This window comes from Hypanus sabinus, chromosome 5 (assembly GCF_030144855.1).
Source record: "Hypanus sabinus isolate sHypSab1 chromosome 5, sHypSab1.hap1, whole genome shotgun sequence".
NCBI lineage: Eukaryota > Metazoa > Chordata > Chondrichthyes > Myliobatiformes > Dasyatidae > Hypanus > Hypanus sabinus.
The window spans coordinates 148458128-148480666 of record NC_082710.1 but is presented as its reverse complement, the minus strand read 5'-3'; the positions used below and the strand labels follow the sequence as shown (position 1 = coordinate 148480666).

The 22539-nt window shown below is 45.3% G+C and overlaps 1 protein-coding gene across 1 annotated transcript; it reads right to left on the bottom strand.

Annotated features, from left to right (window-relative positions):
• Positions 1–1500: 1500 nt before the first annotated feature.
• LOC132394777 (heavy metal-binding protein HIP-like) lies at positions 1501–21986 on the bottom strand. Its single transcript, XM_059971185.1, has 4 exons — positions 21846–21986; positions 10557–10622; positions 6705–6798; positions 1501–2600 (listed from the first exon to the last, which is right to left on the bottom strand). The coding sequence occupies exons 1-4, from the start codon at positions 21984–21986 to the stop codon at positions 2209–2211; spliced, it is 693 nt and encodes a 230-aa protein (XP_059827168.1). The 3' UTR covers positions 1501–2208.
• Between the last annotated feature and the right edge of the window lie 553 nt (positions 21987–22539).

Genomic DNA, 22539 nt, shown 5'->3' with positions numbered 1-22539 from the left:
GAGGAGATTGAGAGGGGATCTGATTGAAACGTTTAAGATAATTAAAGGATTTGATAAGATTGAGGCAGGAAATATGTTCCAGATGTTGGGAGAGTCCAGTACCAGAGGGCATGGATTGAGAATAAGAGGTCAGTTATTTAAAACAGAGTTGAGGAAGAGCTTCTTCTCCCAGAGAGTTGTGGAGGTGTGGAATGCACTGCCTCGGAAGACGGTGGAGGCCAATTCTCTGGATGCTTTCAAGAAGGAGCTAGATAGATATCTGATGGATAGGGGAATCAAGGGACATGGGGACAAGGCAGGGACTGGGTATTGATAGTGAATGATCAGCCATGATCTCAGAATGGCGGTGCAGACTCGAGGGGCCGAATGGTCTACTTCTGCACCTATTGTCTATTGTCTATTGTCTAAAGCTAGGTGGAGGGATAGGTAGTGCTGAGGAAGCAATATGATGGCAGCAGGACTTAGACAAGTTGTAAGAATGGGCAAAAAGGTGGCAGGTGGAACACAGTGTTGGGAAAAGCAGGATAATGCCTCACTGGTAAAAGGAACAACAGTGCAGACTTTCAATTAAATAGGGATAAAATTCGAACATCAGAGGTGCAAAGGGACTTGGGAATCCTCATGCAAGGCTCCCAGAAGATTAATTCACAGGTTGAGTCTGTGGTAAAGAAGGCAAATACAATGTTGGTGTTTTTTTTCAAGGGGAATAAAATAGAATATAAAAACAAGGGGATAATTCTGAAGCTTTATCAGGCGCTAGTCAGGCCACACTTGGAGTACAGTCAACAGTTTTGGACCTCTTACCTCAGGAAGGGTGTATTTTCACTGGAGAGAGTACAGAGGAGGGTCACGAGGATGATTTCGGGAATGAGGTTAACATATGGGGAGCATTTGGCTGCTTTAGGCCTGTAGTCACTGGAATTTAGAACCATGCATGGGGACCTCATTGAAACCTGCCACATGTTGAAAGGGCTGGGTAGGGTGGATGTGGGGAGGATGTTTCCTCTTGTAGGGGTATCCATAACTCAAAATTCAAGACTCACAGACTCAAAATTGAGGAGCAATGATTTAGAGCAAAAGTAAGGAGAAATTTTTTTAGTCAGAGAATAATGAATCTGTGGAATGCTCGGCTACAGACGGTAGTGGAGGCCAAATCCATGGATATATTTAAAGCGGAAGTTGATAGATTCCTAATTGTTTGGGGCATCAAGGAATATGGTGAGAAGGTAATTGTATGGGATTGAATGGGATCTGAGATCAGCCATGATGAAATGGTAGAGCAGACTTGATGGGCAGAATGGCCTAATTCTGTTCCTATGTCTTATGGTGTAAATAGAATTAATGTATAATGATGCAAATTCGAGCAGGATTAGGAGATCGAGTGAGGTTTTCAGTCAATCATAGATCAGAGTCTACTATTTACATATGTGATCAAATTAACAGCAAATTGTGAAAATAATGAAAGTCAAAGAACACAACAGAATATTTGATCCAAAAAAAGCATTTAATTTTGCATTCACAAATTCAGCAGTCAGCTACATCAGCCAGTGAAATTACAGTCATTAGAGTAACCTTTGCGGGATCATCATCTGTACGTAATTCATGGATTACACATGGATGGTGGTGTGTTAGAAGAGAGGTGTGGAATCTCACCACAGGATATGGTCACGTTCTGAATACGTCAGATATCAGTGGGAGCTATGCGGAGGATGCAGAGAGACTTCAGGGTGAAGAGAACAGACTGGGAACAGTAACAGCATGGTGGTTGGAATATAATGTGGGAAGTAACTTCAGGAGTCAAAAACCCAAAAGAGTTTTTTTATTAACAGGTGGTAATTTGTCAGTGTTCACAGCTGACAAAAGGATACAATATCCTTACAGAGTGTAATGGTGAAGGTCTGGGACCATGTTTTCTGAGGTTGGGCTCAGCACAACCCACAGGTCAGGCTGGATGGCCTGAGTGGTCGTCTCCTACTCCCGGGAGGCGTATTTCCAGTTTTCTGCCTTCAGATGCTTTAACAAAGACAACGTTCCAATTCTCATCTATTGCTGGTCAATACTTATGTGTCTCCCTGTCTCACTTCATGCATTAGCTAAACTTATTCCCAGTGAGCTTTTCTTGTTTATTCAATAACATTTCTGCCAGGGTGAAGCATTTTCAACTGCAGTGCATGAAGATTATGCAGAGGCAAAGCATGCTGGGACACCCTACTGCCCTAGTAGGAAGCCCTGAAAGCTGAGGGAGCCTATTTTACTCCACAGGGAGCCAATGGTCAGTTTCACCCACACCTCATCCCCTTTGTGGAGTTGAAGGATTTTGTTTCTCATGGACAGCTGGGCACTATTCTTGGGCAGGACACTGTGGATCACACTAACTGCATTGTTATTCTTCATGAGCAGAACGTCAGTTGTTGTCCCTCTGCCCGGGAGTGACGAGTAGCTGAAGAAATACAGACCACACCTCGGGGCGATGAACTTCCCAGTTTTGCGATTGTAGCCTTTACCCTTGTTCACATTGACTCTGTCGTAGATGATGGGATTTGTTGGTTTCACAATTCGCCCATTTCCTTGGAGCTCGACATCAAAGACAATATTAACCCCTGGAAGACAGCATGATGGAGATTACTGTGAAGGTTTGCAATCTCAGATGCAGCTCCAACAATGGTGGATGAAAGCAAGGACCATATCAGATGATCATATCAGTTTGTGACATCAGTGGTGGAGACAGCGACTCTCACAGTATTGGATAAGTATGGTCTGTCTAACTCTGTAAGGTTGTTTGGCCCATTGAGTCAATGCTAGCTCCCAGGGCATTCTTATGCCCCCACACACTTGTTCCCCTTTAATCTATTGCCATTCATGTTAACTTTCTCTATCCTATATTCTAATACCTTTCTCTATCACTTTGCCTCAGGCCCATTTCCTCTACCACTCACACACACTGGGGTAGTTTGCCCTGGGCGGGTAATCCACCTTCTGGGATGTTGACAGAAGACCTGGTCCATGCTAAACAAAATCCCAAACCAGGCCAGTTCTAATTTGTGACGTCTGATGCAGTTGCATTTCGTAAATATTGAGACCACATTGGGACTGTTGTATGCATTCTGCCCACTGCATTACAGGAAGTGGACGTTTTGGAGATGGAGAAGAGGAGGTTCACCTGTCTGTTGTTATGCCACAACTAGAGGGAATGAGACACAATGCCATGGTCACAGAGAGGATGTGCACGACACCCGAGTTGGGATCGAACCTGGCACTCTGCCACTGTGAGGCACTGGTATTCTCACCGCTGTGGCACTGTGCCACGCCTGGCAAATGTTGCTAATTATTAATCCAGTCTGCTATCTCCCCCTGGATTCCACGTGATCTATCCTTCCCAGTCAGCTTGTCATGAGAGATCATGTCAAAGGCCTTGCTAAGTTCCATATAGACGACATCCAGTGCCCCATTCTCATCAGGCATGCTGGTTATGTCTTCAAAACACAAGACATGATTTCCTGCACACAAAAACTGGGCTGTCCGCACATGATTAGACCTTGTCTATCCAAACTCATTTAGATTTCAAAACAAGATCCTGTTATTCAGAATCCCCTCCAGTAACTTATCCAACGCTGATGACAAGACTTACTGGTCTATAGTTTCTTGGCTTGTCTTTGCTGCCCTTCTTAAATAAAGTTACATTAGCCACCCTTCGTCTTTGAGATTATCACCTGTGGCTGAAGGTGATACAAATATATCTCCACAATGGAACTGCAAAGGACTAATTTTTCTCCATCTTCCCACAAGGCCCAGGATGTACTTGGTCAGGCTCTGGGATTTATCCTCCTTAACGATCTGTAAGGCTGCCAATACCTCCTCCCTGGTTGGTTGTACAAGGTTCCAGATAATGTCCCTCATTTCCAACATGTATTTAGTGTCCAGCATTTTCTGCACAGTAAAAGCTAATGGTAAATATTAAAAACCATGGCCATCTCCTGTGGCTCCACACGTCAATGGCCATACTGCTCTTTTGTGAGATGCAGCACTTAGCCACCCTTACATTTCTCTGACAATTAGTGACTAATCACCAATCACCTGGAGAATCTCCTCTACAACCTCCCCAGAGTTCAATGCAGCCAAGTGTGAGGTGTTGCACTTCAGTCGGACCAACCAGGGTAGGTCTCACATAGAGAACGGTCGGGCTCTGAGGAATGTGGTCAAAGGAAGTGTTCTGGAAGTACAGTACATAATTCACTGAAGGTGGCAGCACAGGTAGAGAGGGTTGTAAAGACAGTTCTTCATAAATCAAATTATTGAGAACAGGAGATTGGACGTTATGTTGAATTTGTTTAAGGCACTGGTGAGGCCTCATTTGGAGTATAGTGTGCAATTTTGGTCACTTACCTGCCGGAAAGATATAAATACGGTTGAAAGAGAACAGAGAAAATTTACAAGGATATTGCAAGGTCTGGAGGACCCGAGTTACAAGGAAAGATAGATTAGGTTAGGACTTTATTCCTCGGAATGTAGAAGACTGAGGGGGAGTTTGATAGAGGTCAACAGAACTTTATGAGGGGTTCAGACAGGGTGAATGCAAGCAGACTTTTTCTACTATGGTTGGGTGGGACATGGGTTAAGGGTGGAAGGTGAAATGTTTAAGGAGAACACAATACTCTAAATTAGGCCTCACCAATGTCTTAGATAACTTCAACATAACATCTCATCTCCTGTTTTCATCTTCACCTAGAGGATGGTGAAAGTGTGGAATGAGCTGCCAGTACAAGTGGCTCATGTGAGCTCAATTACAATGTTTGAGAAGTTTGGATAGGTACATGGATGGTAGAGGTATTGAGGGCTATGGTCCAAGGGCAGGTTAATGGGACTAGGCAGCTCAAATGGTCTGGCACAGATGAGGTGGGCCAAAGCGTCTGTTCTGTGTTGTGCTGTTCTATGACTCTATGACTCTGACGCAATCATATCTTTCCCGCGGGTGACCAGAACTACACTCAATAATCTGAGTCGGCTAACCACGGCTTTGTAAAGTTTCAACATAATGCCCCAAGTTTATACTCTATGCCCAATCTTTGAAGGCAAACATGTCACACACCTTCTACACCAGCCTACCGACCTATGCTAATGCTTTGAGGGAACCACAGTCTTTGACCTCATATACTGTCTGGGTAGTCTCCAGCCCCTTGGTATGAACATTGAATTCTCCAACTTCCAGTAATTCCCTCCCTCTCCCTTCCCCTATCACACTTTCACTCTGCAGCCTCTTCTAGCTGCCTATCACCTCTCTCATGATTCTGCCTTCTTCTGCTACCCATCGTGCTTTCCCCTTACATTCCTTCTTCACCTTTCCTGCCTATCCCCTCCCTGTTTCCCCTCCTCCACCCTTTGATCTTTCCTCTGATCGGTTTTTCACCTGCATCTTCCCCCTCCCCCCACCTATTTAATAGGGTCCCTGCTCCTCCTTCTTCAATCTGGACGAAGGGTCTCGGCCTGAAACGTTGACTGCTCCTTTCAACGGATGTTGCCCGACCAGCTGAGTTCATCCAGCTTGTTTGTACCATAAAGGTTAACTTGCAGGTAGAGTCGGTGGTGAGGAAGGCAAATGCCATGTTAGCATTCATTTCAAAAGGTCTAGAATACAAGAGCAAGGTTGTGATGTTGAAGCTTTATAAGGCACTGGTGAGGCCTCACTTTGAGTATTGTGAATGGTTTTGTGCTCCACATCTTAGAAAAGCTGTGCTGGTGTTGGAGAGGGTCCAGAGGAGGTTCACAAGGATAATTTGAGAAATGAAAGGGTAATCAGGAGCAGGGAGGTTCTACTGCAGTTGTACAAGGACTTGGTGAGACCGCACCTTCTGAATGTTGAAAGGCAAAGACAGAGTAGATGTGGTAAGGATGTTCCCCATGGTGGGAGAGTCCAGGACTACAGGGAACAGCTTCCAAATAGAGGGGCACCCTTTCAAAGCAGAGATGCAGAGAAATTTCTTTAGCCAAAGGATGGTGAATTTGTGGAATTTGTTGCCACAGGCAGCTGTGGAGGCCAGGTCGTTGGGAGTATTTAAGGCAGAGATTGATAGGTTCATGACTGGACATGGCATCAAAGGTTATGGGGAGAAGGCTGGGAACAGGGTTGCAAAGGAGAGAAAAAAAGGATCAGCCATGATTGAATGGCAGAGCAGACTTGATGGGCCAGTTGGCCTAATTCTGCTCCTATGTATTATGGTCTTATTATGGTCTTATTTACTGCCCTACCCTCATCAACTTTCTTGGTCAAAAAGCTCGATTAAATCTGAAAGACATGATTGTCTATGCACCAAGCCATGCGGACTACACCTAATCAACTCCTGCCTTTCCAAATGTCTGTGTATCTTATCCCTCAGAATCTTCTCCAGTAACTTGCTAGCTACTGCACAGATGTCAGACTTACTGGCTGAAATTTCCCCGGTCTTTGGTTGTCACCATTCTGAAATAAAATCATTACTTTCACTATCCTCCGGTCAGCTAGCACGTCACTGGTGATTAACCATTGTACAAATATCTCAGCCCGGGATCATTTGTCAGGATTATTCTAACTTGCTTTATTTGAACTTTTCCTAGCTGTGATGTAAGATCTTTAACCTGGAACATTAACTTTGCTCCCCCCATTACTGACACTGCAAACTGACATTTTCTGCTTTTATTACATTTAAACCTTATTGTGTAAGTCAACTTACTTGGCCTCAGACTGGTCTCAGGTCTCAGTTTGTTCACTGCCTGTAGGAGAATCTCCAGAATATTCTGTTGTCCAGGTGTTTTGAAGTCAGACATCTAAAACAAAAACACGTTCATACAATTTACATCAGCAGCATTTCTGATCTTCATCCTGCTCAGGATGATGAGTCGGCTTCGGGAATCACTGTCAATTTTCCACTTGAGGATGCAGTGGAGTAAAGAATATCAAATGGAGAGAGCGTTCAAACTTCCTTCACTCATTGTACAGTGTCCCTGCCACAGTGTGCACGGAGGTGGTGGTCTGGGGTAAAGAGTTTGAGCTTGGGGGTTCTGGGCTGTGATAGTTCTGGAGGGTCTGGGGTGGGTTGAAGGGTCTGAGAGTGGGGGATCAGGGTGTGATGTGTCTGAAGGTGAAGAATCTGGATGACAGGTCTGGCGTGAGGGTTTGGGGGTGAAGTTTCTGAGGTTATGGGTCTGGCGTGAAGGGTCTGGAGGGAGGGACTGGGGTGAAGGGTCTGGGGTGTACTTGCTCAGGGTGGGTCTCAGGTGATGGGGTTTCTGGGACGGGGGTTGTTGTGGTGGGGTCTGGAATCAGGATTTCTAGGGATGGGTATCCAGAGATGATTTGTAATGGTTGGGGGTCTGGGGTGACCATCACCTTGGTAACATCCGGCTGAATTGACTGTTCGCACAGAGACGCTGAACACTCCCACACCCTCACCCCGTCCCTCCCCTCCCCGTCTACACCGAACATAGAAAATGGACAGTACGGGAACAGACTCTTCGCCCAGCAGGATGTACGAGTCTAATCCATGGACCTGTCAAAACGCCTCGTCAACATCTCGACTGTATCTGCCTCCACCACCATTCCCGTCACCCACTCGCTCTGCGTGGGAAACCTGTCCCTCCCATCTCCTTTAAACCCCCTCAACTGAAAAGCATGCCCTCTGGAGTTAGACATTTCAACCCCGGGAGAAAAGAGTCTGCCTGTCTGCTGTCAATTCTCTCAGAAGACTCTTCTGCACCCTCTCCAAATCCTCAACGTCCTTCCTGAAATACAGCACCCAGAATTGAATGCAATACTCCAGCTGCAATCGAACTAGATTTTATAAAACTGCAGTGTAATCTTTTGGCTCTTCATCTCTGCCTCGACTGGTAAAGTCAAGCACACTGTACTCCTTCAGCACCCGAGGCAGGACCCTTCATATTCACCTTCCCTGTCAGCAGAGACCACAGTATCCCTATGACACCGTAACCCAGGAGCTGCTCACTCCCTCCCCCATCCACGTAACATCACAGCCCGAATCCTTCACCTCCCACATCCTCAGCCTACTCCCAGGTGTACCCCTCATCCAGGATCGATTGAGGGAAGGGTTGGTGAATGAGTAGAGGGAGAGGGAGGAAGAGGGAAACAAACAGAGACAAATACTGAGCGAGGGAGAGAGGCAAAGAGGGGAGAGAGTGAGTGTGTGCGAGAGAGGGAGATGGAACAGAGTGGATGAGAGGGTCAGGGGTAAAGAGAGACTGGGAAACAGCTGTGTGTGAGTGCATGTGTATCTGTGTGTGTGAGAGAGAGAGGGAGAGAGAGAGAGAGTGCGAGAGAGAGAGAGTGCGAGAGAGAAAGAAAGAGAGAGAGAAAGAGAGAGAGGGCAGGAAAATAGGCTGAGACAGAAACCATGAGCTGGTAACTAAGGGAGTGATGGTGATGGACTACGGAAATCCTGAGTCAGAGTGGACATGGGTTGTCTGAGTGAACACAGAAACATACCACATGGAAACAGGCCATTCGTTTCAACCTCTTCGTGCTGACCGGTGGCAACCTTTCAGCATTAATTGGTAGCCCAGCACATAGCCCATACCCTCTGTCTGGAACGACTGACGACACAGGATGAAATGCCCGGCTGAGGCCAATGCCCGGTCAGGGGGATGGTTCAGGACAAACTGGAAGGAAGGACCAGAGAGCTTGTATACTGAAAGCATGTCCAGGGAACGGTGTTGAGCGGCTGAACGACAGCTGATCTGTGGAAATAGCTGCCTCACTGTGCCGGATGTCAGACCCAGGTGATAATTCAGAGAGAGCACAGGGCTCCAGGAGAAGGGTGGCGGTGTGTGTACAGCGAGCAGGGATGGGCAACTGAGCTGGGCCTGTGGGAAGGTGTGGCACGGGAGAGGGCAGGAACAGGTACATGGACAACACCAGAGGAAACAATGCTGCTACAGGGTGAGGTAGAGAGCTGGGGGGGGGGGGGATGGTTGTGGGGAGGGGGGGGATCAGGTGAAGGCAGTTGCCCCAGTTGAGGGGGTGTGAGATGGACAGTGGTCTCATCTGCTACAGGCTCCACAGAGAAGTGGTCACCCTTTGCTCAGGTCCTGATCTGTGCCTCTGAGATGCCCCACAAGGTTTTAGAGTGTAGGAAGCTAACGGGCGGATTCTAAACAAATTCCCATCGAAGGCAGGCACAGGTTTGGAAGGATGCTCCACAGTGGACAAGAGATGGAGTTGAGGGACTGCCCAGTGGATCGTCAGGGGTCAAGGAATGGTTCCACGAGGAGAGTGGTCATGACAGCAGGTTCAAAAAGAGAGTGAGTGGGGGCAGACGGGGAGACGATTATCCACAGTGGGGAGGCTGTACCCCTGAGCGTCTCACAACACGATCAGCCAGTCAGGGTCACCACAGCTGATCAGACACCTCGTCACACCCTTCTGCACCAACCCACATACCCCCCAACCAGCTTGGCAGAATGCAGGCGAGCCCGGGTAAAGGCCCTTCAGCCCATCATCTGTGCTAGCTAAATCTCTTCAGTCTGAATATGATCCATACCCTCCATTTGTTGTGTATGTGTGTGTCTGTCCGGATTCTTTTTAAACGTCACTCTCGTATCTGCTCCACCACCAACCCTGGCAGCACATTCCTGTCCTCCACCACTGTCACTGCCAAAACCTGCCCTGCACATCCCCCATAAACTCCCTCCCCATTACCTTTCATGCATGGATGCTCTCTCATATTTGGCAATTCCACCCTTTGCTTCTCATTAGCTTAAAAACTTCTATTGGGTCTCCACTTAGCCTCCAACAATCTCAAAATCGCTTGATTTCTGTTTGGAAATACACCCAGTGACTGATCCTCTGTATCTCCCTGAGGTGGGGAACTCCAGAGAGTCATACCCTCTGGGGTTCAGAAAGTTCCTTCTCCTCTCTCCCGGATGGACAGCACTTCATCCTGAATAAAGGCGAGCAGACAGGTGTGGTGCACAGTGCTTTACTGTGTCAGGGACCCGGGTTCAGCTCCTGCTGCTGTCTGTAAGGAGTTTCTACGTTCTCTCTGTGACCGCACGGGTTTCCTCCGTGAGCTCCAGTTTCCTCCCACAATCCAAGGATGTACTGGTTGGTAGGTTAATTGGTCACCATAAATTGTCCCATGACTAGGTTGAGTTAAATCAGGGGCAGTTCAAAGGGCCGGAAGAGCTTAGTCTGTGCTATATCTCATAAATAAATCAATAATTTCCATGTAAGTCTCCCAAGGGCACTAAGTAATTGGAGCAAAATGTCTCTCCTCTTGTTCTCAGACCCTCTGCCAGTGAAATGCTACTTGTCTTGCTAATTGCTCACTGGATATGTGTGTTAGCTTTCACTGATCAGTGTCCAAAGCCTCCCAGCTCCCATTAACATCATCGCCTAAAATGTTTCTTTTCCCATTTTCCCAACGTCGTGACTGGCTCTGTTTCCATCCCATATCATAATCCAACCCCACAAGTAGAGAAACAGAGGCAGGAGTCAGAGAGAGGAAATGGGAGAGGAGTTGACACAAAGGAAGGCTGGGAACAAGATGGAGAGAGGGGAGTTTTGTCCTCACCTGGAAATCTTCTCCATGACTTTCCGATGTCCATGTGTGAAGGAGGATTAAACACACCAGATATCTCTGTAAAATAAATCAACAAGATGTTAGACTGGCAGAAAGAACCAAGTGATTAAAGCATCACTTTGGTGAGCTCAGCTCAGCTGTACCAGTTTTGAGGACGCCATGCTCTCTCTTGCCCCCAGTCTCGGTCTAACTTGCTGCCGAAGTGCTGAAGGTCTTTATAAGCATCTGATCACACCAGTCCTGCCCCCTCCTTCAGTTAAGCATCTCTCTGTTATGATGAAAGCAGAACCACATCCTGGGCAGAGAGAATAGAAAGAATTTGAGTTCATATTGGAAGGTCATGGAAGTAACCCCTGTACCCAGGGTGGCCACCAGGAAACTATGGGACCCCACTCTTGCACAGAAACAATTTTATGGAGAGGAAGTGGGAGCATGAGGTTGAAAGAGATAAAAAAAAAATCAAACATGATATAACAGTGGAGCAGACTCAATGGGCTGAATGACCTAATTCTGCTCCGAAATCTTATGGTCTAACTACTTGCTGGCAGCCCCAGGACGTTCCTGACTTTTCCACACAGAACTAGGCCAGTGCCTCCCAACCTCAACCCCACAATGACTCTCCAATCCCTGTTGCCAAACCCTGAACAGCTCACAATCAGAGTGTAGGAGAGAGGTAACTCAGGAGAAAGGCTGACCCAAACATTCCTTTGGGAATCCTTCCTAGCTGATACAGAGACTAGGGACTGATAATGTGCATCATCTGTGGTCTTTGCTGAGATCAGGAACAGGGTGAGCCAGGTCAAATGTCCCGTTGTTGACAGCTTCTCCAACCCACTCCAGCCCCAATTACAGCCATGAAGGAGGAGATACAGGTTCCCTAAGGCATATACTCAATGCAATAGAAACGGCTTCTTCACCTCCACCATCAGATTTCTGAATGGTCAGTGAACCATGAACAGTAGCTCACTGTTTCAGTTCTCCTTTTGCAGTACACACTCACACACACACACACACACACACACACACACACACACAGTGTCTCTGGTCACTTTATTAGGCACCCCCTGTATCTGAGCGTCTGCCCATTGTCCACTTCACGGTTCAACATGTTGAACATTCAGAAATGCTCTTCTGCTCACCACTGTTGTAACTAATGATTATTTGAGTTACTGTCACACTCTTGTCAGCTTCACCCAGTCTGGCTGTTCTCCACCAGCCTCTCATATTAGCAAAGCATTTTTGTCCACAGAACTGCCTTTCACAGGATTATTGTGTTTATTACACAATTCTTTGTGCACTCTGAAGACTGAAAATCCCAGGAGATCAGCAGTTTCTGAGATACTCAAACCACCCTGTCTGGCACCAATGAGTATTCCATGCTCAAAGCCACTTAGATCACATTTCAGCCCCACTTTGATGTTCGGTCTGAGCAACAAGTGAACCTCTTGACCATGAAAATAAACCTGCTGCTGATTCTGATTCTATTATCAAAGATCCCCAGCATGTGGACCAAGCCTCCTTCTCACAGCTCCCGTCTGCAGTTAATGCAGAAGCCTGAAGTGTCACACCATTATGTTCATGAACAGCTGCTTCAAACATCCAACCATCCAGTGGCAGGCTATACAAATTAGGAGCTGTTTTTGATAGTGAAGATTATTGTAGGTTACAGAGGAATATTGTTTAGAAACTGAAATGGGGCAAGGAGCAGCAAATGAACTTCAATGTAAATAAGTGTGAAGTGATGCATTTTTTAAAGTCAAACAAGCAGGAAATTGCTGAAAGGTTCCTATCTAAGATGTATTCACGATCTGACAATAACTTGCTGTGGTCTTACACCTTATTTTCTGCCTGCATTTCTCTCTCTCTGTACCTGTAACTCTTTACTTTGCATTCCAGAACAGGAATTAGGGGAATAGAGTGCCTATAAAAAGTTAACACCTCCCTTGCAAGTTTTCATGTTTTATTGTTTTCCAACATTGAATCACAATGGATTTAGTTTGGCTTTTTTGACACCGATCAACAAAACAAAGATTTTTTTGTGTCAAAGTGAAAACATATCTCTGCATAGAGATCTAAATTAATTACAAATATAAAATACAAAATATCTGATTGCATAAGTATTCACCCCCTTTAATATGACACTCCAAGTCATCACTGTGCACCCAAGTGGTTTTAAAAGTCACATAACCAGTTAAATATTGATCTGTTTTTGGAGATGTTCAGTCAAGTTATTTTAAGACTGAAAACACATCTGTATCTGGAAGTCCATCTGCTGGTGAGACAGTATCCTGGCAAAAACTATACCTTGAAGACAAATGAACACTCCAAGCAACTATTCAAAAAGGTTATTGAAAAGCACAAGCCAAGAGACGGATACAAGAAATGTCCCTTGGATTACAGTCAAGTCAATCAACAAGAAATGGAAAGAATATGGCAGAGCTGTAGATCTGGCTGGACCAAGGGACCTATGACAACTCTGAGGAGTTACAAGCTTCAGTGGCTGAGATGGGAGAGACTGCACATGCAACAACTGTTGACCGCATACTTCGCCAGTCACAGCTTTATTGGAGTGTGGCAAAGAGAAAGCCATTGTTGAAAAAAATTCACATGAACTCTTGGCTGGAGTTTGCCAGAAGGCAAGCAGGAGACTCTGACATCAGCTGGAAGAAGTTTCCATGGTCTGATAAAACCAAACTTTAGATTTTTGGCCATCAGACTAAATGCTATGTTTAGCATAAGGCAAAAACACATCATCAAAAACACACTACCCCTACTGTGATGGTAGAGGGGAAAATGAATGCAGACAAATACAGGGAAATCCTGGAGGAAAGCCTGAAGCAGTCTGCAAGAGAACTGCAATTTGGGTGAATATTTGTTTTCCAGCAAGACAATCTCCCCAAGCATAAAGCCCAAACTACACAGAAGTGGCTTAAAAACAACAAAGTTAATGTCCTGGAGTGGCCAAGTCAGAGTCCACCTCAGTCCAATTGGGGATATCTGGCTGGACTTGAAAAGGGCTGTTCACTCATGATCCCCATGCAATTTGACAGCTTGAGCAGGTTTGTAAGGAAGAATGGGGATAAATTGCAGAGTCTAGATGTGCAAATGTAATAGAGACCTATCCACACAGACTCAAGGCTTTAGTCCCTGCCAAAGGTGATTCTTCTAAATACTGACTTGAAGGGGGTGAAAATTAATTACTTTGAATTTTATATTTATAATTAATTTAGATCATGTTGTCGAAATCTGTTTTCACTTTGACGGTAAAGAGTCTCTTTCTTTTGATCGTGACAAAAAAGCCAAATTAAATCCCCTGTGATTCAATGCTGTAAAACAATAAAACATGAAAGCTTTCAAGGAGGGTGAATACTTTGTATAGGCACTGTAGATTAGGATGTACAGTCGGTGAGGGGGAACTGCTTTGCCCAGAGAGTAGTAAATCTGTGGAATTCTCTGTCCAGGGAAGCAGTAGAGGCCAGCTCATTAAATATATTTAGATTTCTGCAGAGCAGGGGATACAAGGGTTATGGGAAAAAGGCAGGCAGGTGGACCTGAGTCCATGGCCAGATGAGCCATGACTTTATTGAATGGCAGAGCAGGATCAATTGGCCTGCACCAGCTTCTTATGTTCCTCTGTTCTAAGGACTTGTACTACGAATGGTCGGGCACTCAACAGTGCAATGCTACAGGGAGGCTTAGAACTACAAGTGTATTGTTCATTGAAATGGATGTCGAAGGTAGACAGGTTAGTGACAAACAGTTATCCTCGGGCCTTCATCGATCATGGAACTGAGTACAGGAGCCCGGACACTCTGTTGAAGTAGTATGAGTCATTGGGGCGGCCTCATGAAGTACTGTTTGCAGTTTTACTCACCCTGTTGAGCCATGCTTAACCTGGCAACCATGCAGAGAAGACTTACAGGGATGCTTCCAAGACTAGAACTCCTGAGTTATAGGGAGAAGTTGGCCAGGCCAGGTCTTTTCAACTTTGAATGTTGGGAGACAAGGGGCAATCTGATAAACTAGCTTCAAAATCTGACAGGCATAGAGAGTAGAGATGGTAACAGTCTTCTCCTCAGGCTCGAGTCTAAAGCTGGGGGGGGGGGGATAGGTTTAAGGTGAGAAGGGAAAGATTTAAAAGAGATCTGAGAGGCAAATTTTCACACAGAAGGTGGTGACAGTATGGAATGGGCTGATGAACAAAGTGGGTAAAGCGGGTAAAATATTCAGAATGAAATCAGGATTACTATCACAGAGAAATGTCCTGAAGTTTGTTGTTTTGTGGCAGTGGTAAAGGTGAAGGCATAAACAAAATTATTGTTACTGAGTGGATAGAGAGATAGATAAACAGTGGAAAGAGCAATAACACAGTTGTGTTCACAGCTTCATCGATCATTCAGACATCTGATGGTGGATGGGAAGAAGCTATTTAAAGTGTTGAATGTGGGTCTTCAGGTTCATGTATTCCTCCCTGATGCACTAATGAGAAAATGTTGGTCCCAAAGGAAATTACAGTGTCACAGTAGCATTACAGGTGCGCAGATATACATATAATAGAAGGGAAATAACAAAGAATAAGCAAAAGTTACATTGAAAAATAAAGCAGAGCTAAGTGGAGCTCTAGTAAATGGAGGTTAATAGAGGAGGTCATGTCCTGGAAGGTGAGGGCCCTTAATGACAGATGCCGCTTCCTTGAGGTACCATGTCTTGATGGTTTGAACGGTTGTACCTGTGATGGAGCTGACTGACTCTACAACACTATGCAGCCTTTATCAATCATGCACAGTGGAGCCTCTGTAAACTTATCAGAATCCTCATTACCGTGCATCAGTAGAAAATTTGCAAGAGTCTTCATCAAATCTCCTCTAACTTTCAGTGAAGTAGATCTTCCTGTGTCTTATTTGTATTGGGCCCAAGAGAGATCACTGGACACCATGGAACGTGAAACTGCCTACCTTTTCACCACCGAGCCCTCAATGAGGACAGGTGTGTGTTCTCCTGACTTCTGCTTCCTGAAGTCACAATTCAACTTCATGGTCTTGCTTGTTACTCTCATCAGATGCAGCACGACAATTGGATCATCGATTTTCTCACTTGCAGACCCCAGTTAGTGTGGATTGGCAACAACATCTCCTGCACAATCTGCATCAGTACAGGTACACCACGGGGATGTGTGCTTAGCCCCCTGCTCTACTCACTTTATACTCATGACTGTGAGGCTAAGCACAGCTCCAATGCCATATTCAGGTCTGCTGATGACACCACTGTCATAGGACAAATCAAAGGTGATGACAAATCAGCATGTAGGAGGGAGAATGAAAATTTGACTGAATCACAGCAACAACATCTTATTCAATGTCAACAAGACCAAAGAACTGATAATAGACTTTAGGAAGAGGAGACCAGAGGTCCATGAGCCAGTCCTCATTGGGGCATCAGATGTGGAGAGGTTCAACTATGTTATCATTCTGGAGGAGCTGTCCTGGGCCCGGCACGCAAGTGCAATGACAAAGAAAGCACGGCAGCACCTCTACTTCCATGGGAATGTGTGAAGGTTTGGCACGACAGCTAAAAATTGATAAAATGTCTGGTGGAGATGTGTGCAGCTTCATGCCTGTAGGAAGCACCGATGCTCTTGAATGGAAAATCCGACAACAAGTAGTGATAACGGCCCAGTCATTCATGGGTAAAGCCTCCCCACCGTTGTGCACATCTACATGGAGCATTGTTACGGGAAAGCAGCACCCATCATCAGGGACACCCACCACCCAGCTTATGCTTCCTTCTCACTGTTGCCAGTAGGAAGAAGATCCAGGAGCCTCAGGACTCAGGTTCGGGAATAGTTACTGCCCCTCACCCACCAGGATCTTGAACCAAAGGTGATAACTTCACTCACCCCATCACTGAACTGTTCCCATAACCTGAGGATTCACTTCATAGACTCTTCATCTCATGTTCTTTCTTGATATTTATTTATGTTATTATTATCATCATCATCATCATCATCATTATTATAGTTTGTTGTCTTTGGCACACTGGTTGTCCACCCTGTTGATGCGGTTTTCATTGAATCTCTGTGGTTATTGGATTTATTGAGTATGCACACAAGAAAATGAAGCTCAGTGTTGTATACAGTGATAGGGTTGCACATGTATTTTATAATACATTTACTTTGAACTTTAAACACAATAAAGATACCAAAAAAAAGTAAATATTAAGAAATGCAACCCCATAAAACACAATATCCAAGTAACTGACAGAGTGAGGTCGTGTTTACATAAGATTAGCTTATAGATCTAGAAGGAGCGTATGTACATAAGGTGCAGGTACATAAGGTAAGGATATGGGCCGGATGCAGAAACTTGGGACTAACTGATTGAACACCATAGTCAGCATGGACTGAATGGGCTGAAGGGTCTGTGCTGTGCTGTATTGCTCAGTGACCCTGTATCACTAACAGAAGGCCCTGATCTATTTTAATGCTTCAGTGGGGGGAGTGTTAGTGTTAGTCAATGTGTTAGTGAAGCAGCTGTGAACTCTCGCACATTCTGCTGTAGGCTCACAGAGTGGGGTGTGAAAGCCAGAGGCGACTGTACGTGCAGTTGTGCTGGATGGGGACAGAGAGTGGTGGTGAGGGGTGGGGGAGCAGCTCAGTAACGTCCTCACACACAGCCATACTGAGGATCTGTAGATCCTTCTATACCATGACAAAATTGGAATCAGAATCAAACTTATTTTCACTGACATAAGTCATGGAGTTTGCAGTCCAGTACAAGTTATAGAAGTAGATAAATATCAGAAAAGAAGGATAACAAGGTTCTGCTCGTGAACCATTCAGATATCTGATTCAAATATCTGACCACTGCACCCCCAATCTTGGTGTCATTCACACACATAGAGATGCAGTTAACCACATTATTATCAAGATATTGATATTGATGACAAACGACAATGGACCCAGCACAGATCCCTGTGGCACTCCACTAGTCACAGGCCTGCAGTCAGAGAGGCAACCATCTCCTATCACTCTCTAGCCTCTCCCACAAAGAAATTGTCTAATCCAATTTCCTCTAAATCTCTCTCACTGTTCGGTGGTCTGTAATAAAGCCCCAATATCATGGTCGGACCTTTCTTATTACTCAGTTCCACCCATAACAACTCAGCGGATGAGTTCTCCAGTCTGTCCTGACTGAACACTGCTGTGATAGTGTCCTCTTTTGTAGATTTTTCAGGTATTTACTCCTCTCTGTCAATCTGTGTGTAATATTTACCTGTGTCGGTAAGGGAACATGATGCAAAGACTATGGGCACTCATTTCCATCCCTCATAACATGCGATATGATTGCATCATGTACTAAAACATGAGGCATCTCGGGCAACCTTCACTGTGGATCATAATGTGTGAGTACAGTGTCTGAGGGTACGGTGGAAAGACACCTCACACTGCTTTGCCCATTGCCGTTTCTTCCCAAGCTGTAGTAATACGTTCAAGGGGCAAAGTACAGTACCCAGGATTGGCAGGAAACTCACACAAGATGCTGAAGGAACTCAGCAGACCAGGCAGCATCTATGGAGAAGAGCACAGTCGATGTTTTTGGCCGAGACCCTTCAGCATGACTGGAGAACAAAAGGTGAGGAGTCAGAATTAAAGGGTTGGGGAGGGAGGGAGAAACACAAGGTGAGAAATAGAACAGGAATGGCGTGAGTGGTCAGGGAGAGAGGGGTGAAGTAAAGAATTGGGAAATCAGTGAAAGCTAAAGGGGAAATCTAATCAGAGAGGACAGAAGGCCAATGAAGAAAGAGAAAGGGGGAGGAGCACCAGAGGGAGTCGATGGGCAAGCAAGGTGATAAGGTGAGAGAGGGAAAAGGGGATGGGGAACAGAGAAGTGGGGGCATTGATGGAATTTTGAAAAATCAATGTTCATACCATCAGGTTGGAAGCTACCCTAACGGAATATAAGGATTTCTTCCTCCAACTTGAGTGTGGCCTCATTGTGATGGTAGAGGAGAAATGGATGGACATGTCGGAATGGGAATGGGAAATAGAATTAAAATGTGTGGCCACTGAGAGATCCCACTCATTCTGGGAGATGGAATGTAGGTGTTTTGCAAAGTAGTTTCCTAATCTATGTCGGGTCTCACCAATATACAAGAGACCACACCTGGACAACTGGATACAATAGATGACCCCAACAGACTCACAGGTGAAGTGTCACCTCACCTTGGGCCCTGAATGGTTGTGACAGAGGAGGTATAGGGGCCGGTGTAGCATTTGTTACACTTGTAAGGATAAATGCCAGGAGGGAGATCAGTGGGGGTGATGAATGGACAAGGGAGTCGCGTAGGAAGCGATTCCTGCGGAAAGCAGAAATTGGGGGTTAGGGAAAATTGTGCTTGGTAATGAGATCCTGTTGAAGATGACAGAAGTTACAGAGAATTATGTGCTAGATCGCGAGGCTAGTGGGGTGGTAGGTGTAGACACGAAGAACCCTATCACTGGAAGTGGCAGGAGGATGGAATGAGGACAGACATGGGCAAAATGGAAGAGATGTGGTTGAGGACAGCATTGATGGTGAAGGAGAGGAAGCCCCTTTCTTTGAAGATGGAGGACATCTCCTTCATTCTGGTATGAATAGATGCAGTGGAGAGAGCAGATGCAGTGCAGACGGAGGTATTGAGAGATGGAGATGGCATTCTTATAAGTAACAGAGTGGGAAGAGGTATAGTCCAGGTAGCTGTGAGAATCAGTAGGTTTATAATATACATCAGTGGATAAGCTGTCTCCAGAGACAGAGACAGAGAGATCAAGAAAGGGGAGGGTGGTGTCAGAAATTGTCCAGGTAAATTTGAGGGCAGGGCGGAAGATGGAGGCAGAATTAATGCAGTCAACGAGCTCGGCAAGGGTGCAAGAAGCAGCACCAACACAGTGATTGATGTAGCAAAGGAAAAGTGGGAGTTGGACACGACTGTAGGCTTGGAACATAGACTGTTCCACATCGCTGAGAAAAAAGTGGGCACAACTGGGACCCATGCAAGTACCCAGACTACACCTCTTGTTTGAGGGAGGTGGGTGGAACCAAAGCAGACACTGTTGAGAGTGAGGACAATTTCTGTCAGACGGAGGAGAGTGGTGGTGGAGGGGAACTGGTTGAGTCTGGTATCCAGAAAGAAACAGAGAGCTCTGAGACTTTCCTGATGGGGGATGAAGATGTGGAAGAAAATATCCAGAGCTGACACTGTATTGAGCAAGGAAGGGTTAAAGATCGTTAATTGTAAATTCAAAGTCTACTGTGACTAACATACTCTCTACTGCTGACAATGTGCCTTTCAGTCAGGCTGATTAAAATAACTATCTTTGTATTGTTGTTCTAAGAATCAGCACATGTCTGATATACTCTTTTGAGAAATTAACACTGAAGTAGATGTGTAACTACTCAGGGACATATCCTGCAACTTTGCTACCCAGCAGAACTGCCATTGAAGATCCTCCTTCTGATTATGTTTTTCTCTCATACGCTTGGGATATAAATAAGAACGTGACCCATTGTCAGACAGAGTCTCACAAACTACGCTATTAGGAGGATGTGCTCTCCATGATATCATGCTACAATACAGGTGTTCTGAAGCGATCTCCCTCCACGTCCGAGTGCTAGTTCTTTTTCCGCAACAACAGACGGTGTCTAGAGACTGGACATCCATGGTAAAAATAAGATGAATGGGACCAGGGAGCTTGGATACGTTGAAAAGATCAAGAGCATTTGAAGTGCCATTGATGAATGTAGAAAGGGACTGGAAGGAACTTGTTGAAACAATTGACAAACCTTTAAAAAAAAACCACCACTGTGACATATTCTTTGGCTTTGGGGCATCCACTACAGCTTGAGTTTTGTGTGTCAATAATGTGATGGTTGGTTGCAAGAATCCACTCTTGTCTTGGTGTGCTCTGAGCCCATAATCTTCAAATCTTTCTAGCACCATCTTGAGATTTTGGAGCTGTTCCTTTTTGTCCTCACAGGTAACAATGATGTCATCCAGGTGACACTGAGAACCTGGACAACCTTGCAGCACCTGATCCATGGCTTTCTGTCAGAGTGCAGGTGCAGATGCTTCTCCACAAATAAGCAGGTTAAAGTGATAAAGCCCGTTTTGAGTGCTCATGGTGAGAAACACTTTGGACTTGTCTTCCATTTCCATCAGTAAGTAGGCCTCTGCTAAATCCACTTTGTCAAAGTGTTTTCCTCCAGAAGGGTTTGCCAAAATATCCTCTATCCTGGGCAGAGAACATTGATCTACTTTCAGTATTAGGTTGATGGTGACCTTTAAATCACCACAGATCCCGACAGACTCATCCGTCTTGGGTACTGGGGCCACTGGGGTTGTCCATGGTCTCCACTCAGCCTTGGAAAGAATTCCTTCAGCCTCTGTGTGATCTGGCTCACTGGCTATTTCATCATGATGGTACAAGGAACCAGACAGGTTTTGTAAAACCTGGGTGTGGCCTTTTCACGTATCCCTGAACACTGCTGTGGCATCATCCAGTACCATTTGTAATTTGCTTTCAGTTGAGTCTGTTGCAGGGGATGTGGCATGCAAATGGTGGATGGATCTCCAATCAGGTCTCAGCCAATCCCAGCACCATCATGTGGCCCTCCTGATCTTACAAGCCCAGTGATGTTTGTTGGTTGTTGTACATCTCTGTTACAAATGTCAAAGTTCAAAGTGGATTTATTATCTAAGTATGTGAACTATATACAATGTGGAGATTCATCTCCTTACAGGCAGCCACAAAACAAAGAAACACAAAGGAGCCCATTAAAAACAAAGACCACTGAACACCCAATGTGCAGAAAACAAACAGAAGATGCAAACAATAAAAGTAGGCAAATAACATTCATAAACAACGTTCACAAAAGTGAGCCACAGCCATGAACCAGTCACAGCCTATCCAGGAGCCAGTTATTTACAGGTCACAGCCTCTGCTCAGTCCGGAGATGAGCAAACTGTGTGAGCTGTGAGCTGAAAACCGGCTCGTTCCTCTCCTCTTGCCCCGACACCCTGATCATTTCAATCTGGCCCGGTACCAAAATCAGTGAAACTTCATGTTGTTCATTGCTCTCAGACCCAGTCCCTGCCCCTTCGATACCCTCTCAGACCTGAGACACACCACCTCAACTCAACCCGTACCCAACCTTTCCAATCTGGCCTGGTACTTAAATCAACCCATCATCGGCTTATTCATCACTCTCAGGACTGGGCCCAGTAGCCTCAACCATGACTCACCTCTGCTTGCCTTGCCTCGGTTCTGCTGCCTTGAATCAGCTCCAGGTCAGGTCCAGCAATGGCTTTAAATGGCTCATTCTCCACTCTCGGGCCTGAGCCCTGCTGCTTTGATTCATCCCATACACGCCACGCCACAACCATCCTTCCATTTGTTTCTGCTAATGAAACATAAAGGGTTCTGCAATCAACAATGGTTTCAGTTCTAAATCTACCTGCCTTGTGTTCATGATATCAACAAAACTCAATATAGATGGTTTAGTTGGATTGCTTGAGCTTCTAAGCAACCCGTATGGTTTTCGACTCATTGCACTCAGCAACACCAGTACTTAATTTTATTGGCTATTTCATTTGCTTCAAAATGCTGCTCAATTCATTCAGTATTCATCAACCTGTTATCAATTGTGTAATCAAACACACTCATCTTTCTGCTTTTTTAAATTTATCAATCTTATTATTATCACCGGGTACTCATTGTTTATGAGCCTGTGGCCGTATTCATTGCTTGTTAATTTAGTCATTTTCTGCTTTTTTAAACTCGAACATCTCACTCCCATTCCAAAGCAAAATGTGATGTACTTCAACAGGCAGGTAGTCATCTTGAGCTTGTTTTGAAACTTCCTCTTTCCACTGTTACGTCTTGTAACTGCAGAAGCTAAATGAAAGAAGAACGCAAGAGTCAGGATATGCTTTCCCT

Excerpts from the sequence above, each read along its gene's own strand:
- LOC132394777 (XM_059971185.1), bottom strand. The coding sequence starts at position 21,986 with ATGGTTGTGGCGTGGCGTGTATGGGATGAATCAAAGCAGCAGGGCTCA. Across the intron at positions 10,623-21,845 it reads CCGAGGCAAGGCAAGCAGAG|AGATATCTGGTGTGTTTAAT; the intron begins GTGAGTCATGGT and ends TTTATTTTACAG. Across the intron at positions 6,799-10,556 it reads GTCATGGAGAAGATTTCCAG|ATGTCTGACTTCAAAACACC; the intron begins GTGAGGACAAAA and ends TTTTTGTTTTAG.